At 43.1% G+C, this 11384-nt stretch overlaps 1 protein-coding gene across 1 annotated transcript in view; it reads left to right on the top strand.

The window, feature by feature from the left end:
* LOC115102735 (CUGBP Elav-like family member 5) overlaps nucleotides 1–9568 on the top strand; it is a 56107-nt gene extending 46539 nt beyond the window's left edge. The window contains exons 5-11 of the mRNA XM_065005574.1: nucleotides 5570–5649; nucleotides 5747–5896; nucleotides 6029–6179; nucleotides 8240–8470; nucleotides 8713–8802; nucleotides 8990–9133; nucleotides 9232–9568. Of these exons, the coding sequence (XP_064861646.1) occupies nucleotides 5570–5649; nucleotides 5747–5896; nucleotides 6029–6179; nucleotides 8240–8470; nucleotides 8713–8802; nucleotides 8990–9133; nucleotides 9232–9359 (974 nt within the window). The 3' untranslated portion in view covers nucleotides 9360–9568. The remainder of the gene's footprint in view (nucleotides 1–5569; nucleotides 5650–5746; nucleotides 5897–6028; nucleotides 6180–8239; nucleotides 8471–8712; nucleotides 8803–8989; nucleotides 9134–9231) is intronic.
* Nucleotides 9569–11384: the final 1816 nt, after the last annotated feature.

Here is an 11384-nt window from a genome sequence, read left to right as displayed (position 1 = left end):
AACAAAAAGACCAAAGATAACCCTGAAGGAGCTGCAAAGCTCCACAGATGAGATTTTAGTATCTGTCCATAGGACCACTGTAAGCCATACACTTCACAGAGCTGGGCTTTACGGAAGAGTGGCCAGAAAAAAAGCCTTTGCTTAAAGAAAAAAAGAAGCAAACATGTTTGGTGTTCACCAACATGCATGTGGGGGACTCCCCAAACATATGGAAGAAGGTACTCTGGTCATATGAGACTAAAATGTAGCTTTTTGGCCATCAAGGAAAACACTATGTCTGACGCAAACCCAACACCTCTCATCACCCCGTAAACATCATCCCTGCATCATGCTGTGGGGATGTTTTTCATTGGCAGGAACTGGGGAACTGGTTAGAATTGAAGGAATCATGGATTGTGCTAAATACAGGGACATTTTTGAGGGAAACCTGTTTCAGTGTTCCAGAGATTTGAGACTGGGACGGAGGTTCACCTTCCAGCAGGACAATGACCCTAAGCATACTGCTAAAGCAACACTCGAGTGGTTTCAGGGGAAACATTTAAATGTCTTGGAATGGCCTAGTCATAGCCCAGACCTCAATCCAATTGAGAATCTGTGATATGACTTAAAGATTGCTGTACACCTGCGGAACCCATCCAACTTGAGGGAGCTGGAGCAGTTTTGCCTTGAAGAATGGGCAAAAATCCAAGTGGCTAGATGTGCCAAGCTTATAGAGACATACCCCAAGAGACTTACAGCTGTAATTGCTACAAAAGTGGCTCTACAAAGTATTGACTTTGGGGGAATGAATAGTTATGCATGCTCAAGTTTTCTGTTTTTTTTTTGGTCTTATTTCTTGTTTGTTTCACAATAAAAATATTTTGCATCTTCAAAGTGGTAGGTAATTTTAATTTGAGGGTTTAAGGTGACAAATTAGGAAAAATGTGAAGGGGGGTGAATACTTTCACAACCCACTATATATTTGTCAGGAGGTTAGGAAGTGCAGGCTTAGATTCCACCTCATTTTCTGGGCGGTGTGCACATAACCTGTCTTCTCTTGAGAGCCAGGTCTGTCTACGGTGGCCTCTCTCAATAGCAAGGCTATGCTCACTGAGTCTGTACATAGTCAAATGCTTTCCTTAATTTTTTTTCAGTCACAGTGGTCAGGTTTTCTGCCACTGTGTACTCTCTGTTCAGGGACAAATAGCATTTTAGTTTGCTCTGATTTTTGTTAATACTTTCCAATGTGTCAAATAATTATATTTGAGTTTTCTCATGATTTGGTTGGGTCTAATTATGTTGCTGTCCTGGGGCTCTGTTTGTGTTTGTGAACAGAGCCCCAGGACTAGCTTGCTTAGGGCTCTTGTCCAGGTTAATCTCTTTGTAGGTGATGGCTTTGCTATGGAAGGTTTGAGAATCGCTTCCTTTTAGGTGGTTGTAGAATTTATTGGCTCTTTTGTGGATTTTGATCATTAGCAAGTATCAGCCTAATTTTGCTCTGTATGCATTATTTGGTGTTTTACATTGTGCACAGATTATATTTTTGCAGAATTCTGCATGCAGTCTCAATTTGGTGTTTGTCCCATTTTGTTCATTCTTGGTTGGTAAGCAGATCCCAGAAAAACCATAAAGGGCAATACGTTCTATAACTGATTTAATTATTTTTTGCCAGATCCTAATTGGTATGTCAAATTTGATGTTCCTTTTGATGGCATAGAAGGCCCTTCTTGCCTTGTATCTCAGATCGTTCACAGCAATGTGGAAGTTACCTGTGGCCTTGACGTTTAAGCCGAGGTATGTATAGTTTTTTGTGTGCTCTAGGGCAACAGTGACTAGATGGAATTTGTATTTGCCGTCCTGGCAGCTGGACCTTTTTTGGAAAACAATTATTTTGTCTTACTGAGATTTACTGTCAGGGCCCAGGTCTGACAGAATTTGTGCAGAAGATCTAGGTCAGGGGTGTCAAACTCATTTCGCATCGTGGGCCACATACGGCCTAGGGAGATGTCAAGTGGGCCGGACCATTAAAATTATACCATACTCTGCTACACTGCTCCACGAAATTGAAAATTTATGGAGTTGTATGAACAGTAGAATTCCATCACACAACTTTTGTTTTGAAGCTGCTGACTAACATTAAAGTGCACATTTTTTAAATCACCACAGTAAGGATTCATCTTCACAGAGCTGTATTCTTTCAATGCAAACAGTATCTAAGGCAGCATTTTAAAGGTGTTAGTCTAGTCTGGACTTGTATTTGTTCCTGAAACTTGGCATCTTTTGGCCTGTACAAGTGCATCAACACCAGGTGTCATGTCCTGACTAGCTGTCACTTTCAGAATGTCATTTAAGTGCTTGTTTGTGAGCCTTGAACGCATTTTTGTTTTATTGATATTCATCACTGAGAAAATTTGTTCACAAAGGTAGGTTGTCCCAAACATGCACAAAATTTTAGCAGCCAGGGCTGTTAATTTGGGGTACCCTGGTAGTAGATACTGATAAAATCTGTCCAGACCTACAGAGGCAAATTTGCCCTTCAAATCTGCATCACACTGCAAATCAATTATCTCTAGCTGAATTTCGACCGGCAGATCAGAAGCTTTAACTGTGAAAGGTGAGCGAAAAACTGAAAATTCTGTCTCAAGTTCACCAAATACCTGAAAACGTTTCTCAAACTCCCGCAGTAGTCCTGCAATTTTGTCTTTGTACCGTTTCATGTCCGCATCAGGTCTGGTCACACACACATCTCTCAGACAGGGAAATGAGCAGGGTTGCCATTTGCCAGTTGCATCTCCCACAAAGTCAGCTTCAACTTAAATGCATGTATGTTGTCAGAAAACTGTGTGACAACTTTTTTGCGGCCTTGCAACATTTTGTTCAGATTGTTCAAGTGTTCAGTAATATCAACCAAGAATGCAAGGTCCCGTAGCCATTCCTGAGATTGTAATTCCAACACCGGTTTTCCTTTTTTCTCCATGAACTGTCCGATTTCCTCTCGTAGATCAAAGAAATGCCTCAGCACAGCGCCTCGGCTTAACCATCTCACTTCAGTGTGGTATGGCAGGCTGTGGGTAATGTTGCTGTCGCTGAGAAGTTTGTCAAACTGACGATGGTTCAGACCTCTGGACCGGATGAAATTTACAGTGCGAACAACCACCTCCATGACGTGGTCCATTTTCAGCGACTTGCAACACAATGCCTCCTGGTGTGAAATGTCCAGAAACGATCTCCTCCATTAAGGGCTTGTACTTTTGTCTTTGAACTTTGTCGCGACACCTGCTTTCTTTCCGACCATGGATGGCGCGCCGTCTGTAGCCAGGCTGACAGCGCGGGACCAGTCCACTCCAACTCTGTCCAATGCAGCAACGACAGAGCCGAAAATGTCCTCGGCTGTTGTGGTGTCCATCATTGGCACCAACTCAAGAAACTCTTCAGTAACAGTCAATGTCTCATCAACTCCTCGAATAAATATGGCCAGTTGGGCCACGTCTGTGATGTCAGTGCTCTCGTCAATTGCCACGGAAAATGCAATAAATGACTTGACTCTCTGTTTCAATTGACTGTCTAAATCTGCCGATAGTTCCGAAATCCTCTCTGCTATAGTATTCCTCGTCAGGCTAATATTGGCAAAAGCTTGTCGCTTCGGGGACATACAAGTTCAGCCGCCTTCATCATGCATCGTTTAACAAAGTCACCGTCGGAATACGGCTTCGATGCTAATGCTATTTCGCTAGCAATTAGGTAGCTGGCTTTTACCGCTGCTTCACTGACTTCTCGGCTCTGGATGAAAGTTGACTGCTGTTTCCTCAGACCCGCCAGCAATTCGTTAATCTTATCTCTTCTCAGTTGTCCTTGCAAGCCGTCATATTTTTCGCTGTGATGAGTCTCGTAGTGGCGTCGAATATTATATTCCTTCAATACCGAAACTTGTTGCAAACACACCAAGCACGAAGGTTTTCCGTGCATCTCTGTAAATAAATAGGACGTGGTCCATTTTTCTTTGAAAATTCTACACTCCTTATCTACTTTTCTCCGTTTGGATAACGACATTTTGGCTAATGAGGGTGTAGCGGAGAGGTAGAGACCAAGGTATTAACAACGTCGTAACAAGCAGCAGATGGCGCATTGATACCGTCTGCTGTTTTCAGTCTGTCTCAGTGATGCGGCTTGTCTTCTACTCTGATGGAAAGAGTGCGCCCCTTAGCGGATAATCAATGAATTTCAGCGAATTAAAAATATTAATTCCATGTCTTTTATGCATTTTTTCCACTTTCAAATTATCCTGCGGGCCTGATCGAACCTCCTTGGGGGCCGGTTCCGGCCCGCGGGCCGTATGTTTGACACCCCTGATCTAGGTGCTGCTGTAGGCTGTACTTGGTTGGGGACAGAAGCACCAGATCATCAGAAAACAGTAGACATTTGACTTCAGATTCTAGTAGGATGAGGCCGGGTGCTACAGACTGTTCTAGTGTCCTGCCAATTAGTTGATATACATGTTGAAGAGGGTGGGGCTCAAGCTGCATCCCTGTCTCTCCCCACGGCCCTGTGGAAAGAAATGTGTGTGTTTTTTTGCCAATTTTAACTGCAAACTTGTCGTTTTTGGACATATGTTTTTGCCCCAACACCGCTTTCCATCAATTTGTATAGCAGACTCTCATGCCAAATTGAGTCAAAAGCTTTTTTGAAATTTACAAAGCATGAGAAGACTTTGCCTTTGTTTTATTTTCTTTGTTTGTCAATTGGGGAGCGCAGGGTGAATACGAGGTCTGTCATATGGCCATTTGGTAAAAAGCCAATTTGACATTTGCTCAGTACATTGTTGTCACTGAGGAAATGTACGAGTCTGCTGTTAATGATAATGCAGAGGATTTTCCCCAGGTTGCTGTTGACGCTTTTATGGATTGGGGTGATCACTCCTTAGTTCCAAATATTGGGGAAGATGCCAGAGTTGAGGATGAAAAAAGTTTTTTTAAAGTATAGCCAATTGGAATTTGTGGTCTGTATATTTTATCATTTAATTTAGGATACCATCAATACCATCAATACCACTTTTTGGGTTGGAGGGTTTGTATTTTGTCCTGTAGTTCATTCAATGTAATTGGAGAATCCAGTGAGTTGTGGTAGTCTTTAATAGTCGGTTCTAAGATTTGCATTTGATCATGTATATGTTTTTGCTGTTTGTTCTTTGTTCTTTGTTATAGAGCCAAACCGATCGGAGAAGTGACTTATCCATAGATCTCTGTTTTGGATAGATAACTCTTTGTGTTGTTGTTGTTTGTTTAGTGTGTTCCAATTTTCCTAGAAGTGGTTCGATTCTATAGAATCTTCAATTACATTGAGCAGATTTCTGACCTGCTGTTCCTTCTTTTTCCGTAGTGTATTTCTGTATTGTTTTAGTGATTCACCATAATGAAGGCGTAAGGCTCAGGTTTTCTGGGTCTCTATGTTTTTGGTTAGACAGGTTTCTCAATTTCTTTCTTGGGTTTTTGCATTCTTCATCAAACCATTTGTCATTGTTGTTCATTTTCTTAGGTTATCTGCTTGTAATTATTGGATTTATCTTGCTCTCTCTCTCTCTCTCTCTCTCTAGGTTGTGCATTTGTGAAGTTCTCTACTCATTCAGAAGCGCAGTCTGCCATCAGTTCCCTTCATGGGAGTCAGACCATGCCGGTAAGTACAATACACGAAAACACACACACACACACACACACACACACACACACACACACACACACACACATCCATGCTGTGTTCCTCTCCTCTCTAGGGAGCGTCGTCCAGCCTCGTCGTGAAGTTTGCAGACACAGATAAGGAGAGGACCATACGGCGCATGCAGCAGATGGCTGGACAGTTTGGCATCTTCAACCCCTCTGTCGCCCTACCTACGTTCAGCAGCTACAGTAGCTATGCACACGCCGTAAGCACATACACACACATACACGCAATTTGGTATCTGTCACTCTGACGCCTCACTGACAGCTTGCTCTCATTCCACTTCTCCCTCCCTCTCCCCCCCTTCCTCCCCCGATCCACCTCCTCTCCCTATCAGTTGATGCAGCAGCAGCAGCAGGCAGCGGTGATGGCCATGTCTCAGGGGGGCTACCTGGCCCCCAGCCTCTCCTTCCCCTCTGCCCAGATCCACCAGGTGGGGGCGCTAGCAATGAACGGTCTGCCGCCCAACCCCCTCAATCTCGTGTCAGGTCAGTCATGTCGGATAAATCAGCAATATTCATGATGAGTAAGGTGGGAGACCTGGAAACTCATGTTAGCTCCCAGAGCTAGTGCTAGGCTGTAGCTCGGTGGGCTAACAGTCTCGAGGTGCTCAGACAACCTGGGTTCAATACCTGGTCAGTTACATATGAGTCTTGGAAATGTGTGATATCACATTTCACTGCGCAGTCCTGGGATCTATCGCTCTGACTGGGGGTAGTTTTTAGGCTTGGGCGATATACCATTTGTACAGTATATTTCAAAATATATAATACAAAATTAGGGGTTGGGGGGTGCGTGCTATGCTACTGCTTATAACTATAAGAAATCTAAGATGTATCAAATAACTGATATCCAGCTCAGGGGTCCAGCTATGCATGTGGTTTGCTAACTGGCTAGCTAAGTGGCTCGATGTCAAGATCAAGCTTCTTGGTTACAGCAGAGAAATTCAATCCCCTCCTGAATCAAGATCCCTGTTGCTTTAAAAAAAAAAGGCCCCTTTGTGTGCACTTCCAGTAACACCATAAACCCTAGTAAGGCACAGAAACGGTATAAAAATCTAGATACCATCAAACCCTAGAAGTTTTACAATTCACCATTGATCCCACAGCATCAATACAGTGTAATTCTGCACTGGAGACACATTATAGACAGACTGCTTTTGTATTCCTACTTAGTGTACTGTAGATGTTTGTATCATGGCACAAGGCGAGACCCAGATGGTTGGAGTCTTACAATGTTTATTAATCCAAAAGGGGTAGGAAAGAGAAGGGTCGTGGACAGGTGAAAGGTCAAAACCAGATCAGAGTCCAGGAGGTACAGAGTGGCAGACAGGCTTGTGATCAAGGCAGGCAGAAGGGTCAGGCAGGCGAGTACAGAGTCCAGAAACAGGCAAGGGTCAAAACCGGGAGGACTAGAATAAGGAGAATAGAAAAAAGCAGGAGAATGGGGGGGAAACGCTGGATGACTTGGAACATACAAGACAAACTGGCACAGAAAGACAGGAAACACAGGGATAAATACACTGGGGAAACAAGCGACATCTGTAGGGGGTGGAGAATAACAATGAGGTGAAACAGACCAGGGTGTGACAGTTTCAGATTTCTCCCTCAAGTCAGTTGTGATCAATTAATTGCTTGAGAGAGTGTTCACACCTGGTTTCTAGGTTTAAATCAGTTTCTGTGTGGTCTATAAACTATGTCGAGGAAAATACTTTTAGTGAAATGTATTCTACTATGGTTGTTACAGCCTACTCTCTCTCTCTCTCTCTCTCTCTCTCTCTCTCTCTCTGTATTGAGCCAAATAGGAGTCTGGTTTTATAGATCACATGGTTCGTATTACTGTGGGGGAATCTCTGTGGTCCTTGAAAGTGTATCATGTTTTATAGTCCATTAATGAACAGATACTGTATCTCGTTAACGCTTTCTATCATTCTCTCTCTCTCTGTCCCTTCCTCCCTATACTCTACTGTATTGCTTTCACTCTGTCTTTCCCTCTCTCTTACACACACATCGCTAAAGACTATCCTATCACAAATACAGTATTTGGGATGCCTACACAGTACACACAGAATCGTGCAGGCGAATTATAATGCAAATTGTAGGCCCTATCTCCCTCCCGAGGCTGTATCAGTTTAGGACAGACAAACATCCAATCCCCTTCACTGTGGGAGAATGTCTTTATTTGTCCCAGCTGTAGATAAGGCAGTGAGCAGTGAGCACAGTAAAATGCCCCTGCTGCTGCCTTAGTGAGCAGAGCTGGGTTGCTCTGTCTTACAGCAGCATATCATCGTGTTGCTATTCTGACATCGCAGAGTGATTTTATCACCATGTGAGCTTTGAGATGCCTGCTGTTACACACACACACACACACACACACACCCGCACGCGTACACGCGCACACACACACACACACATACTGTACATGAGACACACATGCACACTCTCTTTCTCTCTATTCTGTCTATCCCTCTCTCTCTCTCCCTTCCTCTCTCATAGACATTAAGTCCAATCCCTGTGCGGTGCAGTGAACATTTCTGTCTCCGGTGTAGTGAATTTGTATTTCCCCCCTGCAGGTCTGAGCTCTCCTCCAGCCGCCCTGCCCTCCTCCCTGACCAGCCTGGTGGCCCCAATGATGAACGGGTACACCGGCCTCACCCACCAGGCTAACGGGCACCCTCTAGAGACCCTCTACACCAATGGCCTGCCGACCTACTCCACCCAGAGCCCTACTGCTGCTGACACACTGCAACAGGCCTTTACTGGGGTACAGCAATACACAGGTACAGTACACTACGCATCTCTGATCTCTATCCCCTGACCTTGATACCTCCGGGTCTTCACCAGAGTCTGTTGAATGTGACTCATAAAATATCAACTCAATCCCCACTCTCTTTTCTTTTTCACTTCATCCCCCCTTCATGCCTCTCTATCTCTCTCTTCTCTTTTGTCATTTTACTTCTCTCTCTTCTCTCTCTCTCGCTCTCTCGGTCTCTGTCTCTCTCACACTTTCTCTCCTCTGTAGCCATCTACCCAGCAACTACACTGACCCCTCTAGGTCAGTCACTTTCACAGCACCCTCAGGTCATTGGCCAACAGCAGAGGGAAGGTGAGGGTGAGGAACTATATTTACTAATTCTTTATCATCATGACCATCATTGTCAACAACGTCATGAGTGTCGTCATCATTGTGATTTTGTGTGTATTAAAAATGTACTGCACCATCATGATTCTAGCGTCTGTGCCTCCAACAGTGTGTGTCTGTGTGCCTGTGTGTCTGTCTGTGTGTGTCTGTATTCCAGGACCAGAGGGCTGTAATCTGTTCATCTACCACCTGCCCCAGGAGTTTGGCGATAACGAACTGATGCAGATGTTCCTGCCCTTCGGCAATGTTATCTCCTCCAAGGTATTCATGGACAGAGCGACCAATCAGAGCAAGTGTTTCGGTGAGTGACACTACTTCTAAACAGTCGTAGCAAGCACCTGGCTGATTGACACTACCACTGACCATTCAGAGCATCTGTCTGTGTCTGTATGTATGCAGGCTTTGTGAGCTTTGATAACCCGGGTAGTGCCCAGGCTGCCATCCAAGCCATGAATGGTTTCCAGATTGGTATGAAGAGACTCAAGGTGCAACTCAAACGTCCCAAAGACGCCAGCCGCCCCTACTGACACCCCCCAGTACAGGTAAGATACTGTCCACTGTTATACATAATGTAATGAAGTTATTAGTGTTGTTATCGATGCTGTTTCACCGTGATTTTATATTGATCAAAAACTGTATAGCAAAGTTCTACTCCACAGTAGTCTCTCGAGTCAGATTCAAGTGTTTCTACTTCCCTCTCTTCCCTTCCCCTCCCTTTCTCAGTATCTGTATTTCTCTTCCCTCTTCTTTCCACTTTCTCCCTCTTCCTTTCTCTTCCTCCATAGGTTTAATCAGAGGTATGGAGGACGTCTTTGATTGAATAAGGCATTTTGTGTTGAATAAGACATTTTGTGAAAGGAAAAAAGGAAAAAGTTATTCTGTTTTTAAAACAATGGAAAATAGACTTCATATGGGAGTTGGGAAGAGATCTCTTTTTTATCTTCAATCATATCTGACTGGCAGAGGGAGGACTCACAGCTCTGCACCAGTGAAGGTTTGGCATCACAGATGAGAGAGCAATGGGATGATGCATAAGGATAGAACAAGACTTTCAAAACAAACAGAAAACTTTTTTTTAAAGATATAAACACAAAAAAAAACAATTTAGAATCTTTGGAGACTTGAGAGTGAAGAAGAACAACACAGACAGACTAAGAAACAGTGTTAAAAAATAATATGGATTTATGATGAACTCTGAGGAGTCTAGTGAACAAAAAGAGACTTCAGGTTTTTCCTACCATGAAATGGACAAATGAGGGTTCAAACTTGATCTGAGGATTCTAAGTATATCTGGGGAAAAAAATATTTCTTTCTCTGTGAGTCCTGAACCTGCTCTTTCTCAAGTTTCCATAGCAACCGAACAAACTGCACCCCCTTGGGATCTGAGGACCAAATGTTTTTCTCTTTAACAGTCTTGTACAAAATACTAACAATCATATAATACAATACAGTATAATGTTTAGTCTAGTACAAATTAACAATCATTAAATACTTAAATGCAGTATTCTACCTTTAGTTTAGTACACATAATAGTGACAGAGAAGTACTTCAGGTCGGCATTGGATTTATTCACCATCAGTGTACTGCTGACTACTAAGGAGTATGTCAATGTAAAATGGGATCATGTAGAATTCAGTTGGAGAGGTTAGTGAAGAAGAATGTTGCCCCGAGCTCTTTCTGTAGGATGGAATACATTATGAAGTGTTTGTTTGTTTGTTTGAAAGCCACCTTTTATCATAATTTTACTGATAGGCTACACTTCGTCTTTGGGCACTCAGTTTGACCCTTGAACTTTTAGTTTTGTCTCCCTCTGTGCAGAATCCACTCTGAGCCTCCATTCTATTCAAAGTTGCCCATAGGCACAGATGTAGGATCAGCTCACTTTGCCCAAATACTAACCTTAAGCATTAGGAAAAAAATGCTAAACTGTACTTAGATCAGTCTGAAGGGGCTATGTCATCCTACTTCATTATATTCTGCCTATAAAGCAAAGGCCATTGGCTCACATTTCGTTTCAGAAGCTTACTACAGTTCTCGGCTCAGGGGTTAAAAGGTCTCGAGTCAGGTGTGCCTAACTTTCGGATGAGATTGTCCATAGAAACTGATCTTAAGTCAGTTTTCTGGTTAAGGTGGTTAATGGTTAAAGTTAGGATTTGGGGAGGGCCAGCTGATCCAAGATCTGTGTGTCCACTTTGATTAGCCAGTAGATTTAGCAGGATGCATTGCTTCGTTCATTGGGTCTGTTTTGTGACAAAGAAAGTATTTGTGTATTTACATTTCAGGGATTATTTTAACGAGGGCCAGGAGATTTTTCTGGTCAGGTCACATGCTCCGGAAAAACTCCTTTACCTTACCATAACACAAAAAACCACTAGTACAGATGTAGGATCTTAATTTGAGCCAGTTTTCTACAGCAGGAAAATAGTCCTGCAGCAACAGGACATTTGAATTATTATGTGGATTATACTGTAATTAATGGACATTTTTGTAGGGGTTGATAACATTTGTAGTAAGGGAAAATCAAGTCTGAAATTTCAAAGTGGAAATGACAA

The sequence above is a fragment of the Oncorhynchus nerka genome, linkage group LG20 (genome assembly GCF_034236695.1).
Source record: "Oncorhynchus nerka isolate Pitt River linkage group LG20, Oner_Uvic_2.0, whole genome shotgun sequence".
Taxonomy (NCBI): Eukaryota; Metazoa; Chordata; class Actinopteri; order Salmoniformes; family Salmonidae; genus Oncorhynchus; species Oncorhynchus nerka.
This window is presented reverse-complemented; position numbering and strand designations above follow the sequence as displayed.